The following is a 19804-nucleotide window of genomic DNA, read 5'->3' on the forward strand; positions in this document are numbered from 1 at the left end:
GTTTTATGTCAGGGGGTGGGGGGATGTTGTTTGTTGTGTTATTTTGAGGGTTTTATGTCAGGGGGTGGGGGATGTTTTTTGCCTTTATTAACCATTTGATTCTTACACATTCTACTTCAACAGTATTTTGACTAAATTTTTGGTACATGCTTTTCTTTTGTCACAAGATATGATCAGTGGTTTTATACAGTATTTTCATCACTATTCCAGTTTTAATTTAGTAATCTCAATTTTTAATGACTGACAATTCAGATATTGGGGTGGGAGTTGGGGGGGTCAGATTGTGGTACATTCAAAATTCAATGCTAAGGCAAGGGGTACAGCAACACTTATCCATAATAAAGAACTATTTACCGCTGCTGACAGAATCTCAGATCCACAGCGGCGTTTTGTTAAGGTATCTGGGTCTTTCTTTCACACCTCTGTTTTGCTTGTAAATGCTCCCAATTGGGATGATATTGCTTTTTATTTACACACTTATTTCTTTGCAGCCCAATCTCAACTTACACTATTTCATTTTTGGAGGTGACTTGAATTCTGTAATCCACCTAGTCTTGGACTGCTCAAACCCTAGATCGTTATCTCCCTAAAAAATGTCCAACGTTTTGACTGCATTTATTAGCCAGGCAGGATATGTAGATCCATGGAGATTCCTTTTTACCAGTAACAAAGAATTCTTTATTTTCACATGTACACCACTTCTATTCTGGAGTAGACTACTTTTTTTTGTATATAAAGCCCTTCTCCCCTCTGTTAAGAAAGTAGAATACTCTGCCATTGTTATTAGTGACCATGCTCCTCTGCCGCTCGACCTGTCGTTCTCATTGAACTTAACAAATCGCCCCCATGGAGACTTCTCATCGTTACTTTCAAACAATTCATTCTGCACCGTTCTATCGAATGCAATTTATGTCTTCATTGAGACAAATAAAGCAGAATCAATCTCTCCATCTACACTTTGGGAAACACTTAAAGTTGATACCCAAAGTGACCCTGAAGAGTGTGGACCTACTGCGTAGGTTTGCTGTGTTTTTTGGGTTATACATTTCATTTCTCAAGTAGTGAACGTTTTCCTATTAATGATTTAGCATTAAAATTACTATTTCGTATGTCCAAGTCTGGCTTTAAATATTTAGGGATCAATATCACCTGTACCCTGTCTTCCCTCCATGATGAGCATGTTAACTGCACTGTTGGTTAGGGGCTTGTAAGTAAGCATTTCACAGTAACACACCTGTACCCTGTCTTCCCTCCATGATGAGCATGTTAACTGCACTGTTGGTTAGGGGCTTGTAAGTAAGCATTTCACAGTAACACACCTGTTTTATTCGGTGCATGTGACAAATAAAGTTTGATTTGATTTACTCAAACGTAAACTGGACTTTCAGAGACGGAGAATTCTCCATTTTACTTTAGCTGGTAAAGTTAATTGTATCAAGATGAATGTATTGCCCACATTTCTGTACTTGTTCCAATGTCTCCTGTTTTTACCAAGTATTTTTTCACTTCAGTGGATAAGCTTATATATTTTTTTCTATGAGGCGGTGGGAATCCAAGAATATGTAAAGCATTCCTACAGAGAGATAGAACACACGGAGGGCTAGCCCTTCCTAACTTTATGTATTATTACTGGGCAACGAAATATACAAAATATTATTTACTGGCTTTGCACCCCAGGAACTGACTGGTGTCAAACAGAAGCCAAATCCTGTTTCTCTTCCTCTTTATCAGCCTTAGTCACCTCCAATCTCCCTCTTTCAGCTTCGCGCTACACATCCAATCCAATTGTTGTCAATACTCTAAAATATGTATTCAATTCCATCTACATTTTAAATTCTGTGATTTGTCTAGTCAAGGTCCTATATGTAATAGCCTGGTTCCTCTCTAAGTTTCTTCCTAGGTTCCTGCCTTTCTTGGGTGTTTTTCCTAGCGGCATTGCTTGCTGTTTGTGGGGTTTTTGGCAGAATTTCTGTATAGTACTTTGTGACATCAGCTGATGTAAAAGGGCTTTATAAATACATTTGATTGATAATAATCACCTCTTCCTTCCAAGCAAACTGGATTCAGCTTTCAGGCAGTGGCAGAGGAATGGCCTTACTAAGTTTATATTGATGGCATCTTTGCCAATTTTCGAAGACCTTGCTATCACATTGAATCTACCCCATTCAAGTTTATTTAGGTTTTTCCAAATCCGACAGTTTATTTCCACTCAAAGCCCAACCTGGGGGCGCTAGAGAGCGTGCTATGGAGTAGACGTGCTTTGCTAGAGCTCCGCTCCATTTTGAAACAAATTAGTATTTATCTTAACCTCTCACGACCTATATCTTCAAACAAATATGACAAAGGGAAAAGGCACCAGAAAAGGGAGCGCTAAGCAAGATCATTTGAATGAGACAGACAACGAACCAATTTCAACGTCGCCAACCCACGAGGAGTTAGTTGAAGAGGCTAGCTTCCAAGAGATCCCCACAGAGCCTACGCAAATTCACATACTGGCTGCCATAAACTCACTAAGCAAGAAGGTGGACACAAGGTTGGCTGATATCTCAAAGAGTATTGGGACTTTGGCCGAAACTGTGAAGGCGACAGTCGATCACGAGACCAGGCTACAGGACATAGAGAAACAGTGCGCAATGTTCAAAAATGACTACAAAACCCTGAAAGCCCGACTGGAAATGCTTGAGTCGCATTCAAGACGCCAGAACATCCGAATATGTGGCATCCAGGAGGACACTGAGAAAGGGAAACCCACTGAATTTGTCTCGGAGCTGATACCGGCCCTGCTGGGGAGTGAACACTTCAAAACGGCCATCCTGATCGACCGCGCACACAGATCTCAGGCAACGAAGCCGGCCAAGGGCAGCCCACCAAGGCCATTCATTGTACGGCTGCACTATCCCCAGACCAGGGATCTCATCCTCAAGCTGGCTAGTCAAAAGTTCCCCCTTAACTTCAACGGAGCCAGGGTGTCTTTCTACCCAGATCTTACCTTGGAGGTGAGGAACCAACGGAAAGAGTATGATGAGGTTCGCAACAAATGCAGGGCGGCCAACATCCGATATGGATTCCTCTTCCCAGCCCAGTTTAAGGTGACAGTCGAAGGATCACCACGTACGTTTGACAACCCAAAAGAGGCCGATCTGTTCTTGACAAGCAAAGCTCCCTGGCTGAGGATACAGAACGGCTGTGACAAGCAAGCTCCCTGGCTGAGGATACAGAACGGCTAAATGACCAAATACAGGCCAGGAATGTGTTTGGATTTCCGGACTATGTCTTTTCGATTAGAAGATCAAAATTTGGGACTTATGATTGATGAGATGTTGTGGCTAATATAGCATTGTTTGGCACATCATGTTTTAGCGCCACTCACCCCTAACGTGAGAGTTAAGTGTTAAGTGTTATTTAATATTAGCGTATATGCGGAGCATTTATAGACGACGAGTTAGTTCAAGCTGTATGTCTAGACACCCTAAGGTTTGTGTGTTAGCCAAGGAGTGCTTCGTTTGGGGAAGTCACTCAGGAAAGGGACGGGAGGGGGGGATGGGGTATGTGTTTTATGTTCACGTTTATTATTAGTACAGGTGGCATGACAAGCTCCCGCACGGCGGACGTTTTCTTCTGAGTTTTGTATGACAGCAACAATTTGCTCTAAAATAATAAATGCCACATAGTGACAGAGCACAGAGTAGACAAGGTGGAATAAAGATAGTCAGCTGGAACTGTAAAGGCTTAGGGCATGTCGTGAAACGAGCTAAGGTTTTTTCATCTTAAATCACTGGGGGCTGACATAGTGCTTCTTCAAGAAACTCATATTAAACGCTCAGCTCAGGCCAAGCTACGAGTCGGCTGGATCGGTCAGATATACCAGTCTAACTTTGATGCAAAAGCGAGAGGGGTAGCAATCCTGATAAGGAAAAACATTCTCTTTGTTTACTCATCCTCGATTTCAGATCCTAATGGTCGGTATATTATTGTGGCTGGTACACTGAATTCGAAACCAGTAACCTTGGTGAATTTATATGGACCCAACTTCGATGATCCATTATTTTTTCAAAGGGTATTTAAGGACATACCAAATATCTGGGATACAAGTGTTATTGTGGGAGGTGACTTTAACTGTACGTTAGATCCTCTTTTAGATTAACAGCAATCAAGGTCACTTCAACAATCAAATGCCAGTGTCTGTCTAAATACATTGATGACAAACCTTAACATTGTCGATTTTTGGAGACTGACGCACCCAACAGACAGGGATTACTCTTTCTTTTCATCATTTCATAAATCATATTCCAGAATTGCCTATTTTTTGTTGGACTACAAACTAATTTCAGCAGCTGAGTTGGTTACCTATCACCCTATTCTAATTATGGACCACTCTCCTCTGTCCATGGTGCTGAAACTCGACAATGTGTCGACAGGTCGGTGACCGTGGCGCTTAGACGCATACCTGCTGAAAGATGAGGCTTTTTGTCAGTATTTGAAGGAGCAGATTGCCTTTTTCCTCGGAACTAATGACACGGGGGATGTTGACGACTCCACCCTTTGGGAATCTCTAAAGGCTGTGATTAGAGGTTACATTATTTCTTATACATCAGAGAGGAAGAAACGCGCCAATACTAGGCTAAGAGAAATTGAAAGAGAGTTAGGGGAACAGGAGAACGTTTTTAGGACGAATTCCTCGTATACAGTAACTTGAGAAGATCACAAAGTTAAAATATGAATACAATACCATCCTTTCGAAACGGGTGGGCTCTTTACTTGCTAGAACGCAACAAAGTTATTTTGAACTGGGTGACCACCAAACCAATTATTAGCAAGACAGCTAAGGCGTGTACAGGCATCTAGAGCTATTCACAAAATAAAAGACAAGAAGGGTAAAATAGTAACAGATCCGCAGGATATTAATAAATGCTTTGCGTAGTGTTACTCAGAGCTATACCAATCAAAATGCGACGCTACTGATCCACAAACTATGGAACGCTTTCTCGCTGAATGTGAACTTCCTAAACTAGACAGGGGGGCAGCTTCTGCACTCGATGCAGGGATAACTTTGGAGGAAATTAACACAGCGATAGCACAATTTCCAAACAGCAAGGCCCCTGGGCCCCATGGATATGTAATAGAATTCTATAAGAAGTACTGCGCCAGTCTAGCTCCACTTATGTTGCGAATGTTTAAACAATCCAAAGAAAAGGTTTCAACACTAGTCATTCAACTGAGACTGCTCTTCTCTGTATCACGGAGGCGCTCCGCACTGCTAAAGCTAACTCTCTCTCCTCTGCTCTCATCCGTCTAGACCTATCGGCTGCCTTCGATACTGTGAACCATCAGATCCTCCTCTCCACCCTCTCCGAGTTGGGCATCTCCGGCGCGGCCCACTCTTGGATTGCGTCCTACCTGACAGGTCGCTCCTACCAGGTGGTGTGGCGAGAATCTGTCTCCTCACCACGCACTCTCACCACTGGTGTCCCCCAGGGCTCTGTTCTAGGCCCTCTCCTATTCTCGTTATACACCAAGTCACTTGGCTCTGTCATAACCTCACATGGTCTCTCCTATCATTGCTATGCAGACGACACACAATTAATCTTCTCCTTTCCCCCTTTCTGATGACCAGGTGGCGAATCGCATCTCTGCATGTCTGGCAGACATATCAGTGTGGATGACGGATCACCACCTCAAGCTGAACCTCGGCAAGACGGAGCTGCTCTTCCTCCCGGGGAAGGACTGCCCGTTCCATGATCTCGCCATCACGGTTGACAACTCCATTGTGTCCTCCTCCCAGAGCGCTAAGAACCTTGGCGTGATCCTGGACAACACCCTGTCGTTCTCAACTAACATCAAGGCGGTGGCCCGTTCCTGTAGGTTCATGCTCTACAACATCCGCAGAGTACGACCCTGCCTCACACAGGAAGCGGCGCAGGTCCTAATCCAGGAACTTGTCATCTCCCGTCTGGATTACTACAACTCGCTGTTGGCTGGGCTCCCTGCCTGTGCCATTAAACCCCTACAACTCATCCAGAACGCCGCAGCCCGTCTGGTGTTCAACCTTCCCAAGTTCTCTCACGTCACCCCGCTCCTCCGCTCTCTCCACTGGCTTCCAGTTGAAGCTCGCATCCGCTACAAGACCATGGTGCTTGCCTACGGAGCTGTGAGGGGAACGGCACCTCAGTACCTCCAGGCTCTGATCAGGCCCTACACCCAAACAAGGGCACTGTGTTCATCCACCTCTGGCCAGCTCGCCTCCCTACCACTGAGGAAGTACAGTTCCCGCTCAGCCCAGTCAAAACTGTTCGCTGCTCTGGCCCCCAATGGTGGAACAAACTCCCTCACGACGCCAGGACAGCGGAGTCAATCACCACCTTCCGGAGACACCTGAAACCCCACCTCTTTAAGGAATACCTAGGATAGGATAAAGTAATCCTTCTCACCCCCCCCCCCTTAAAAGATTTAGATGCACTATTGTAAAGTGGCTGTTCCACTGGATGTCATAAGGTGAATGCACCAATTTGTAAGTCGCTCTGGATAAGAGCGTCTGCTAAATGACTTAAATGTAATGTAAATGTAAATGTACAGCACTTTGTTACATCAGCTGATGTAAAAAGGGCTTCATAAATAAATTTGATTGATTGAAGAAGTAGAAATGCTTCACTGTCCCAATAATTACAGAGGGCACTGTATGTGAAGGTTGTGCTGTTTCTGCATGTCAATGTATATGTGTAGTTGTTTGTGTGTTTTGATAAAACTTTTCCCTTGAGACATTAAAAAAAAAGTAGAAAGGAAAGTGTGTTGGGGAGAGTTGCGTTATTGACTAGAATGGTGGGGATTGGGCGTGCAGGCAGCTCGGGTTGGCTGGGTGGTGGGCTGAAATTTGATATAGAGGATTTTTTAATAAAGACAAGTCTTTGTACATTATTATTAAAAGTTTATTTGTTAGGCAATTGGTTTAAGACGCAACAATATTGATTATTTAATTATCTTTGATCTAGTTCAGTCTTATCAATCACCTAAAATATACTTAATAATGATATTTTACCTAGCTTGATGACTGTGGGCATTTTGGCTTACTTTTTGTTGTTCTAAAGATGGCTAGAAGGGCCATGGGTCATATTAGATTGTGTAGAAATGCAGGAAATTAGCTTTAGATGACCACCACCAGGTTATGCCCACTTCTAAATCCAAAGTTGCACCATGGTAACAACACATTCACTACACAAATCAGGTGTATGTGACAATAATTTTCTTAATTTTTTGGGTAGATTTCAAATGCAAGGCTCACTTAGACGTTGGTAGCTTCACCAAAATTACAATGAACAATGAATGTTCCAAAAACATACGTATTAACCTAGCTATTGATTGATTGATTGTTCAACATTTTCTTTACAGTCTTTACAACTTAAGATTTAAAAAGCAGGCAATAACGTAAATCTTCAGATTTCAATGTTAGTCATATTATTTTCCTCTGCTTCATACACATTCCAGACCTAGAAAGGCCTCACTTTTTTCAGTTCCATCCTTGTTTTCTTGGTAGCGCGGATACATTTATTTTTCATTTTTTAAACAACAAATTGACATCTTTAGTAGTGCTGAGCGATTATCTGAAATGTATATTATTTTTCATTTTTTTTTAAACTAATTGACAGATGTCGGTTCAATTACTTGAATTCCATTTCGTTTTTTTTCTGTGAGCTGAAGGCCACATTGCACAGTTTCTCCAGAGATAAATCAGATCAAACCCGAACTGTGCGATGTAGTGGGGAGTTGTATTTTCTACACATATTCTACACATTTTAGCACAGAACCAGTGGTAATTAACTACAATGATCATAATCCATTGTCCAGTCTGTCTGTTTCTTTTATGCCTGCTACTAGTGTGGGACAAACACAGAGAGAGGAGATATAAGAATGCGCGAGAGAGAGCAGTTGGTTCATGAGGCATCTCTACCTGGAAATACATGATCTAAGTGATTGATAGTTGGTATTCAGAAGTCATAAAAGTATGCCTTATTTACTTTGAAAAAAATACATTCTGATTTTGTCAGCCAGCAGCTCTATGGAGATGAGTTCACTTCGAATGAAATAAAGTAATCAAATAAAGCAAATGTAATATATACAACTGAATGAAATAATCAAATAAAACAAATGTAATATATACACCTGAATCAAATAAAACAAATGTAATATATACAACTGAATTAAATAAAGTAATCAAATAAAACAAATGTAATATATACAACTGAATGAAATAATCAAATAAAACAAATGTAATATATACAGTGCCTTGCGAAAGTATTCGGCCCCCTTGAACTTTGCGACCTTTTGCCACATTTCAGGCTTCAAACATAAAGATATAAAACTGTATTTTTTTGTGAAGAATCAACAACAAGTGGGACACAATCATGAAGTGGAACGACATTTATTGGATATTTCAAACTTTTTTAACAATCAAAAACTGAAAAAATGGGTGTGCAAAATTATTCAGCCCCTTTACTTTCAGTGCAGCAAACTCTCTCCAGAAGTTCAGTGAGGATCTCTGAATGATCCAATGTTGACCTAAATGACTAATGATGATAAATAAAATCCACCTGTGTGTAATCAAGTCTCCGTATAAATGCACCTGCACTGTGATGGTCTCAGAGGTCCATTAAAAGCGCAGAGAGCATCATGAAGAACAAGGAACACACCAGGCAGGTCCGAGATACTGTTGTGAAGAAGTTTAAAGCCGGATTTGGATACAAAAAGATTTCCCAAGCTTTAAACATCCCAAGGAGCACTGTGCAATATTGAAGTGGAAGGAGTATCAGACCACTGCAAATCTACCAAGACCTGGCCATCCCTCTAAACTTTCAGCTCATACAAGGAGAAGACTGATCAGAGATGCAGCCAAGAGGCACATGATCACTCTGGATGAACTGCAGAGATCTACAGCTGAGGTGGGAGACTCTGTCCATAGGACAACAATCAGTCGTATATTGCACAAATCTGGCCTTTATGGAAGAGTGGCAAGAAGAAAGCCATTTCTTAAAGATATCCATAAAAAGTGTTGTTTAAAGTTTGCCACAAGCCACCTGGGAGACACACCAAACATGTGGAAGAAGGTGATCTGGTCAGATGAAACCAAAATGGAACTTTTTGGCAACAATGCAAAACGTTATGTTTGGCGTAAAAGCAACACCCTCATCACCCTGAACACACCATCCCCACTGTCAAACATGGTGGCAGCATCATGGTTTGGGCCTGCTTTTCTTCAGCAGGGACAGGGAAGATGGTTAAAATTGATGGGAAGATGGATGGAGCCAAATACAGGACCATTCTGGAAGAAAACCTGATGGAGTCTGCAAAAGACCTGAGACTGGGACGGAGATTTGTCTTCCAACAAGACAATGATCCAAAACATAAAGCATAATCTACAATAGAATGGTTGAAAAATAAACATATCCAGGTGTTAGAATGGCCAAGTCAAAGTCCAGACCTGAATCCAATCGAGAATCTGTGGAAAGAACTGAAAACTGCTGTTCACAAATGCTCTCCATCCAACCTCACTGAGCTCGAGCTGTTTTTTGCAAGGAGGAATGGGAACAAAATTTCAGTCTCTCGATGTGCAAAACTGATAGAGACATACCCCAAGCGACTTACAGCTGTAATCGCAGCAAAAGGTGGCGCTACAAAGTATTAACTTAAGGGGGCTGAATAATTTTGCACGCCCAATTTTTCAGTTTTTGATTTGTTAAAAAAGTTGGAAATATCCAATAAATGTCATTCCACTTCATGATTGTGTCCCACTTGTTGTTGATTCTTCACAAAAAAATAAAGTTTTATATCCTTATGTTTGAAGCCTGAAATGTGGCAAAAGGTCGCAGAGTTCAAGGGGGCCGAATACTTTCGCAAGGCACTGTACAACTATGGGCAGTCACTACCATCATGGGAATTTAATTATTTTATTCTATGTTGATACAGCATTCAACCCACAAATGCATAGGACATTTAATGTGTTTTTTTTTTTATTATTGAAAACTGATAATTTTTTCTATAATCGAACCGAAACTGACCTCAAAAAGAACTAAATGTTCAGTTCTATTCCTTGGCCATTCATGACTGATGTATTAAAACTAACATTGATGTATGTTTTATGAACTTGTGGCAGTAACTCCGACAAAGTGAAAGCACTGTAAAAGTGGAAGATATAGTATCTCTCCAAAGGCAGAGCAAATGATTTATTAAGGAAATATCATTTCACAAATAAAGACCCTTCTTTAGTGATCCATCTGAATCTTACTAAATGTCCTAATGAAATGTTCACCATCAATATTAATGGTCATGTTCAGGAGTACCAGATAGTAGAAAACATTTTGAAATGGAAAAGAAAATGTCCTTATTCAACAAATTAGTGCCCTCCCCTTTTCTAAATATGTTATATTTTGCTGCTATTGAAAGCCACCCAGCTCTGACAAAGCAAGGGTGTAACCGTGGAGTACAAGATATGCAGGCTTTTGTTCCATCCCAGTGCTACATCTAATATGGTTGATCGTGGTCCATACTAAAGACCATGATTAGTTGATTATTCAAAACATGTGTGTGTGTGTATGTAAGTGCTGGACTGGAACACAAGCCTGCACTCACAATAGCAAGACTAGATTTGAAGACCACAGCTCCAGATTCTGGAAATGGGAATGCCTCCAAGGTTGGATGGGTGGTGTGGCTCTACTGCCCTCCTCTGGCCAAACATGGGTAACTACAGCCTACAGGGAGCCCATAGCAGTGCATCAAATCCAATTGTCCAATTATAAACAACATATATACTGCCCGGCGGTATTAGGTTCTTATTTAATATCTGAACTTATCAATGCTATATGAATTAGATTCTCAAATGAACACCATCTACCATGAGGGTGTAGCATGTGCATGGGAAACCATGAGATTACAGAGGGATGCCACATTGAAATAATAGGGCTCCTTTGACACATGCATCGAAGTCCAACACTCAGACTGGAGCCTCCACCAGCATAGTCTCTCACAAGGCACACACACACACACGAGACCCATGTCTCTACTAAAAGTATCTAAAAGTATACAGGAAAAAAGACAAACACTTAAAGGCCCAGTGCAGTAAAAAACTTGATTTTCATGTTTTATATATTTCTACACCATGAGGTTGGAATAATATTGTGAAAATGATAATGCCCTTGCAGTGAAAGAGCGGTTTGAAAAAACTTGCAGCCTGTTTTGGTGGGAGGAGTTTTGGCCTGCCTGGTGACATCACCAGGCGGTAAATTTGTTAATAGACCAATAAGTTAGAGCGTTCGATCCTCTCTGCCAAACCCAGCTAGTTTTCAATTCTCCCACGCCGACAGTCCTAGGAAAATTCTTGCTTGAAATTGCTCTTTGCTAACAAGCCATGTGTTTATTTTTGACCATTTTAATTGAAAACAATCACAGTAAGGTACTTAATTGTTACCCAGAAATGATTTGGTATTAAGATAAAAACAGCTGTGAGTAAACAATGTCAAACTACAGGGAACACATCTATTTTCATCAGCAGAAGTAATACATCTTGGAGTACACATTCCTCCCGGAATAATAGTTACTGGCAGTTTACACTTTACAATGATTGCTTGCATTGAAGAGCAATGTCTCATCTATAGGGAATGACAGAGGCCTTTAGTGGCCAAAAGGCCACATTAGCATGGCAGTGCAATTAAGGGCTTCCACCATTTTAATATAGTCAACTGGGTGGGACTTCCAACTTCATTGGCTAATCCTTCCTGGTGACCCTATTGGAGTCATATCCAACTGGGTCATCAGGAGGGATCAGCCAATCGTGAAGAAGAAAACAGACTACTTTCAAATGGAAGCCTCAAAAAGGCACTGCCCATTCGGTCAGATTCTAAAATGGCACAGATAGAAAGATGAGTCCTCTATGTTATCGTTGCATTTTGTTGGCAAAAGGTAGCCACCCAGTGGTTAAAACCTCTCATTGCAGAATCAAGTCATAACAGTCGAAAACAAACAACTGTGGAAGTCTCCGGTACAGTAGGCCTATATGACAATGCTAACAATGAACAGATGAAATAGTCATGATTCAGCAGAATTATGAACGGTCTAACAATACAACACTTCTTCGGAGAGACACAGGGACATCACTCCACTTCTATACCAGAAAGCACATGAACTGTAACTTGTATCGTTTTATTTATGTTGGAATGATAATTGTAAAGTGATAAGAGGAGTTGCTTGGTAAGCCTCAAAGCTTCCTGGTTATGCAGTCACCACCCACCCTTACTATTCTTTTTCCTATGGTTACACCACTAGCCCAGTTCAAGGATGGTGCAGTGCAATTATATTTTCCCTCAAAGCCACCTTCTCCTCCTTCCTCAAGGCAGACACCACCTCAGTTCTCCATGAGGGAGCGTTGTAGAGCCTCCTGGATCATAGTGTGTTCGTCTGTGGAGTAGTCCTGGAGAGAAGGAAAAGCAAGGCATTAATAAAAGAACATTTTCTTTACAGGAGGTCCCGAAAACAATAACTGAATTGTGACCAGTGTGTCTTAAAGCCCAATTACCACAAAGGTGTCATAAGAGAAGGTGTGTCTAATCTTTAGGTGCTGGAAGAAGTCAGCGCTTCTGTAGTTGGGGTCCCCCCAAGGCATAGAGGCACAGATAGGACACACCTGCAAGACAACAGAATATTACTTTGTTCATCTCTGGACACAGATGGGCCTTTAGCTTGCCTTCACATGTAACATAAAGCAGTAATAAACAAAACATCACACACTGTGTTAAAACAGCAATAAACATGCACACTCACGCCGTCAAATGTCCGGCAAGATTGTCACTGGCCTTATCCCAAGAGAAACCCTTTTGAATGCGGTCTCATGAAATCTAAAAGGTGCGTAGAGCTATGCCTGTTTTTGGAGTAGCACACACATTCTGTAACATGATCCTCTCTACAGTGTTCTTAGACCCCTGAATAGCCACATACAGAAGGTGACTCTAGGTTTGTTTTACATTACCACATTCTGTAACATGATCCTCTCTACAGTGTTCTTAGACCAAGTTGGCTCCTTGCACGTCTCCCTCTATCCTGTCACCTAATTTTTTCTTGTCTGTGCTTTCAGCCTTGGTACAGTAGCTAGCTAGTTTGATTTGCACTGTTTTTAAAATTTACGATAGCTACTCAACCAGGCATTAGATTAGAGCAGGGGTGTCCAACCTCTTCTAGCAAAAAATACATACAAATTATACGCCGCAAACAATTCATTATTTCTAGCTTTTAAATATCTTCTCTTATCCTCTGCCATGCAACTCTTTCCTGGGTCCTTGGTGTACAAGATAAAATCAAATGTATTTATATAGCCCTTCATACATCAGCTGATATCTCAAAGTGCTGTACAGAAACCCAGCCTAAAACCCCAAACAGCAAGCAATGCAGATGTTGAAGCACGTTGGCTCGGAAAAACTCCCTAGAAAGGCCAAAACCTAGGAAGAAACCTAGAGAGGAACCAGGCTATGAGGGGTGGCCAGTCCTCTTCTGGCTGTGCCGGGTGGAGATTATAAGAGAACATGGCCAAGATGTTAAAATGTTCATAAATGACCATCATGGTCAAATAATAGGTCTGGGACAGGTAGCACATCCGGTGAACAGGTCAGAATTCCATAGCCGCAGGCAGAACAGTTGTACAGTTTCAAGAGATGTTTTTCTCAATATACCGTACCTTGTCAAATAATGGTAAATAAACTACTAAGGGGCCCCATGAAATTATATTTTGTATTTTACAGTTTTAGCCATGTTCCCACTGTTAGGCCTACTGCTACAGGACGTTATGGCAGAGTTTGCAAAACAATGGCCACTCAATTAACAGGGGTAATAATCATGACGTCTTCAGGTAAGCCAACATAAATTCTGTAGAGTGCACGGTATTATGGGTAAAATGTATGAAAATACTGGTATTAACTGTAATTGGAAGCCTCTTGTAAAAATTACTCTGTATAACACGTTCTTTACAGTAATAACTTAAGCATACTGTAGATTCAAATGATCAGTTTCAGGCTGACTATTTTAGTAAATGTTTTCTTGAAGCAGCTGTGAAGTGGAATAATATTTTAAGCAACTGTTGGGTAGGCACCTGGACTTGTATACAAGTATCTTTATTGGTAGCCAATTGAATTACTGCAAGTTCCCTTAGCTAACCTAGCTAGCTAATGTTTGATAGCTCAAGTTGACACAAGACATTCCAGTCTGCTCTGGTAAATATCTTGCTGTGCGACCTAGAAAAACCCAGAACATAAAATATGCGTTTCCCTGTGGTGAAGCTGCTGAGTGACAGAATACACAAGAGTGCAGAAATGCCTTCTGGAACATGGGAACTTTCATGTGCTTTAATAACAAATGTGTATTCCATCCGTAAATACAAATAAAATTGTTGTTAAATTACGAGCCTAGTTGGTTTAGACACGGAAAAAGGCCGGGAGATGAGTTTGGATTGGTCTGCCATGTAAGCATGCTTTATTTTCCTTTCGACCACATCGTTTTGAAAGATATCACAATAGCCATCGAGAACTACAAAAGTTTTGTTTATTTTCTCAACAACATTGATGCCATGAATTTAGCAGGCGCTATTGACAGATCAGTTGGAAAATAGTGATAGCTTTAGTATTAATCTGCAGGTAGCTAAAGACAAAAGACTCCACTTTGCCAGATGATTACATGACCCCTCAAGTTAGCCAGGTGTGAATACGGTAATCTATTGTATTTCATGAACATGTGTCAGATAAGCGTCATCTAATAATTATTAAATATTTTTATCTGGACACTTTGTTTTTGATATCAACCATTTCACCGTTCACACCTTCTGTATCCTGTGCATGTGACAAATACACTTACATGTTAATTCATATACTGTGTGTTTACCAGAACAACAGAACCAGCGCAAAGGTCAGATTAGGATATAGGCCAAGGACCAAATAGTGTAGTTTTACCTGGAGTTCTTCCTTGTTGTAAACTACTACTTACCACTTTTAGTCTTGAAATCTTTGGTTATTTACTCAAATACTCTGTTTAGCACATGACCTCACATGTGAATCCTTAAAGAGATGGGTGGGGCTAAGGCTTAAAAGGGTGTGAATGATACTGCATGGGTGTCGACAAAGAAGAGCTCCCCAGTAGGTGTACCAAAACATTGAAAGGCCATTTACTCAAAAGTGAGTTTATCAAACGTTTATTAGTGTTCAACGCAGAATTACTTTCCCATTGTTCCCTCAACTGCAGTGTATGATATACCATTTTCTAGCTCTGAGTCTCTACTTTTATCCAATGTAAAAAACACCATTTCAAATGTTGCTACATAAGACCGAATCAAGGTGGTTGGTCACATTTGGTGGCAGAGAAAGAAAGGAAAATGTTGAGAGTCTGGTAAAATAATCAGTGGTATTGAGTAAGTTATAGCAATGTTTAATTAGTCATCTAGTGTTAGAAGGTGTATTTAGCCATCGTATTAAACATTTGTTCAATGGATAAATTGATTTAAGACTATATTGGATACAGTGCATTTAGAAAGTATTCAGACCCCTTGACTTTTTCCACATTTTGTTACATTACAGCCTTATTCTAAAATGTATTAAATTAATAGTTTATCAATCTACACACAATACCCCATCATGAAAAAGTGAAAACAGGTTATTTAAAAATATACAAAACTTCCTTATTTACATAAGTAATGAGACCCGAAACTGAGCTCAGGTGCATCCTATTTCCATTGATCATTCTTGATGTTTTTACAACTTTGGCCGCTTGGAAAAACTGAGCAATCGGGGGTGAAGGGCCTTGGTCAGGGAGGTGACCAAGAACCAGATAGTCACTCTGACAGTTCCTCTGTGGAGATGGGAGAACCTTCCAGAAGGACAACCGTCTCTGTGTAGCCGATGTGAAATGGCTAGCTAGTTAGCGGTGGTGCGCGCTGGTAGCGTTTCAATCGGTGACGTCACTCGCTCTGAGACCTTGAAGTAGTGGTTCCCCTTGCTCTGCAAGGGCCACGGCTTTTGTGGAGCGATGGGTAACGATGCTTCGAGGGTGACTGTTGATGTGTGCAGAGCGTCCCTGGTTCGCGCCCAGGTCGGGGCGATGGGACGGACGTAAAGTCTATACTGTTACATCTGCAGCACTCCAACAATCAGGCCTTTATGAGAGTGGCCAGACGGAAGCCACTCCTCAGTAAAAGAAACAAGACAGCCTGCTTGGAGTTTACCAAAAGGTACCTAAAGGACTCTCAGACCACAAGAACAAAAATTATCTGGTATGACGAAACCAAGATTGAACTCTTTGGCCTGAATGCTACGCGTCACATCTGGAGGAAACCTTGGACCATCCCTAAGTTTAAGTATAGTGGTGGCAGCATCATGCTGTGGGGATGTTTTTTCAGCGGTAGGGAGTGGACAACTAGTCAGGATTGAGAGAAAAATGAACGGAGCAAAGTACAGCGAGATCCTTGATGAAAACCCGCTCCAGAGCGCTCAAAACCTCAGACTGGGGCAAAGGTTCACCTTCCAAAAGGACAACGGTCTTAAGTACACAGCCAAGACAAGACTTCGGGACAAGTCTCAATGTCTTTGAGTGGCCATGCCAGAGCCCGGACTTGAACCTGATCGAACATCTCTGGAGCTACCTGAAAATAGTTGTGCAGCAACACTCCTCATCCAACCTGACAGAGCTTGAGAGGATCTGCAAAGAAGAATGGGAGAAACTCCCCAAATACAGGTGCCAAGCTTACAGCGTCATACCCAAGAAGACTCGAGGCTGTAATCGCTGCCAAAGGTGCTTCAACAAAGTACTGAGTAAAGTGTCTGAATATTTGCGAAAATGTGATATTTATATTATGTATTTTTATCAGCCAAAAACCATCCATTACCAGCTAACGGGTCAATTACCGGCTAACGGAAACACCGTTACAGAACTAGACATTCTCATGCCCCCCCAACCTCCACCACCTCACTCCGTGTTTCTTGGAAGCCGCCATCTATGACCATGACACCGTGGCAGGTACAGAATGACGGATGAGCATAGTGGAGCAGCGCAATAGACTCTTTCACACTCTCTCACAGGGCCCTCAGTACCGGATTTTACAAGCCATCCCCATTTAATTTCCCTTCTTACTTTCTCCCTCGCTCTTGACTTTCTGTCAAGCTCATGCTTATTTCTCCCCCGCTCTGCAACCACATCTCATGTTACACTCCTGGCTGAGGCAAGCCGTCATAGACATAGCACGCACTAACAGTAACATACCATCTTTGTCCTCACGTTTCAAACAATGAAAAATGCTTGAGGGAAACTAATTGTCAGGTGAGTCATGTTTCACTGAAGAACCCCTTACCACATGGCGCGTGTCCCGGGCATGCTGGGAAGTGCAGTGCTCCACCAGGCCGTCCTGGTCCAGGTTCTGGTAGTTACAGTAGGGGCATGAAAAAGTGAAGCGGTTCGGCATAGGGCTGGGGAGACAGAGGAGAAGTGGAATGAGGACATGTCACTGGATATGTTTAGGTCTCTTTTGTATATTTTATATAACCATGATCCCTCTGGGTTTGTGTTATGTCTATGAAACCCAATCACAGCGTTTATGCAAGTCAAAGCCACCAGTCAATAAATACGTTAGGATATTGAGAGGCATTACAAAGTTGAGAACCTATAAAGATGGGTTGATCAACACATACTGAGAGGCAAAGAATATTACACTATGACCATATATGGATAATTGCACAGCATATCAAAGCTGCTGTATCACCACCCTCCACTTCTCACCCAATAATGTTAGGCTGGGTCTGGGCAGTGGTTCTGACCCCCTCCTCAATATACTCCTGGTACTTGGAGCATGCTGCCGTGTGTCCTCTCATCTGGGACAGGCCCACCTGAAAGTTGAGAAAACACAAGGCATCAATGCTAATGGTAGTGCACTTTATTTAAAAACATAGACAGACACATTTATAATAGATCATTCACTCACTTATATTAATTCCTTTGACTATTCACATTGTTTTACAAACTGACAGACTGCTGGACACACACACCTGTGCTCCACAGCCCTTGCAGGCCGCCATTGAGGTGTGTATGAGGGCCTCTAGGTCAGTCGCTTTGGCCCAGTGGCCCAATGGTGCCCTACAAACGGCACACACTGGCTTCTGGGGCCGCAGGCACTCCTGCAGACAACTTTGACAAAACCTGGGTGGAGGGAGAAGGGAAAGGAGATCGAGATGTTGCAAGTCATTCATAGGCTAAAATGAAAGCAAACATATAGCCATCGTCTTACAGAAGGAAAACGAAACTTAGACGTCTGGTATGACAAAACCAAACATTGATGCTGATTATTGAACCATTATGTTCCTCACTGACAATTACTTTCTTCACTCTGTGAAATTAGAGGACGGTACGAGTAGAATATGTTTTATTGATAAATTAACTTCCTGATACAAACGAAAGACCTGTCCGGTGAGGACATTGGGCGTTGTAGTTCTTTACATATCTACAGAATGCATTTCTAATATAATTTAACTACAAAGGCCACAATTCAATTGAAGCCCATTTCTTGATGTAAACAAAACTGAAAGTAAAGCATATATTTATGAACATGCAAATATATTACCAACATATAACATTGAAAGCCAAAAGGAAACATTAAATGGCAAGTTAAATATGATTTCCTGTCAGTAGTTAGCTTGCCGGATCACATACATGTTCAATCCCTTATAGCTAGCCAGCTCACAACACAGGTATCTTGCTGGTTGACGCCAGACAAGCTCGTTAGCTTGAACTTGGATGATGTCTAGCTAGCTACGTTCATAGACAAAATTAGATATTTGTGTAAAGATACTCACGTATGTCCACATTGTGTTGTGACAGGGCTATCGAAAATCTCGAGACAAACAGGACATACGAACTCTGTCCCGTCCCTGTCGCTCCCAGAAACATTTTTGTTCTGCTGTGCGGAGCTAAAAGACCCTAGCATCGCCATTTCTTCTCTCCTCTGTCGGGTGGTGAAAAGGAGGAGCATCCCTAGCTGTTTTGCTGTTGAAGTTTGACAGATTTGGTCATCTTGAGCTGTGTTCAGCAGGGGTGTATTCACTGGAAACCAAAGAGAAGCAAACGGAACGAAACAGGGCGGGACCTTCCTGGACTTCTCCAATAGAAACTCTCTTTGTTGCAAAACCTTTTCGAAAATATTTTGCTACGGGTGTGTACATACAATGGTAATGCCAGAGAAGATAGTGTTTGCAGGATATATTGGCAAGGGTGTTGTTAGTCCAGAGAAGTCGAGTGCCGGCAAACTGTGTCAATATATACTCCAAACACCGGCTTCGAGGGCAATATAACTGTTATACAATAGGTTACCAATATATTTAAATAATGATTGACATATTTTCATTAACGTTATTTTGATTAAGTTATTCATACTATTTCAACCTTCCACAAGATATAGTCCCGACACAAATCTAGGGTTGGTCCCCAAGCCAACTGGTTGCTTGTTCTATCGGTTCTGTATCTATGGACGCGACCCAGTCGTTCAGTCTTGTTATTCTGTATCTATGGACGCGACCCAGTCGTTCAGTCTTGTTGTTCTGTATCTATGGACGCGACCCAGTCGTTCAGTCTTGTTGTTCTGTATCTATGGACGTGACCCAGTCGTTCAGTCTTGTTGTTCTGCATCTATGGACGCGACCCAGTCGTTCATTCTATTGGTTCTGTATCTCTGGACGTGACCCAGTCGTTCAGTCTTGTTGTTCTGTATCTATGGACGCGTCCCAGTCATTCATTCTATTGGTTCTGT

The 19804-nt window shown here is 41.7% G+C and overlaps 1 protein-coding gene across 2 annotated transcripts in view; it reads right to left on the reverse strand.

The window, feature by feature from the left end:
* Positions 1-19197, reverse strand: part of LOC118394883 (E3 ubiquitin-protein ligase RNF114-like) — a 345693-nt gene extending 326496 nt beyond the window's left edge. The window contains exons 1-6 of one of the 2 annotated variants that reach the window (XM_052463955.1): positions 18855-19197; positions 18051-18201; positions 17785-17891; positions 17360-17474; positions 12557-12664; positions 12363-12451 (exon numbers count right to left, since the gene is read on the reverse strand). In XM_052463955.1, the coding sequence (XP_052319915.1) occupies positions 12386-12451; positions 12557-12664; positions 17360-17474; positions 17785-17891; positions 18051-18201; positions 18855-19030 (723 nt within the window). In that variant the 5' untranslated portion in view covers positions 19031-19197 and the 3' untranslated portion in view covers positions 12363-12385. Of the gene's footprint in view, positions 1-11094; positions 12452-12556; positions 12665-17359; positions 17475-17784; positions 17892-18050; positions 18202-18854 lie in introns of those variants that run through there. The other variant, XM_035788496.2, reaches the window with a different exon arrangement.
* Positions 19198-19804: the final 607 nt, after the last annotated feature.

The sequence above is a fragment of the Oncorhynchus keta genome, chromosome 15, assembly GCF_023373465.1.
Source record: "Oncorhynchus keta strain PuntledgeMale-10-30-2019 chromosome 15, Oket_V2, whole genome shotgun sequence".
Classification (NCBI taxonomy): Eukaryota; Metazoa; Chordata; class Actinopteri; order Salmoniformes; family Salmonidae; genus Oncorhynchus; species Oncorhynchus keta.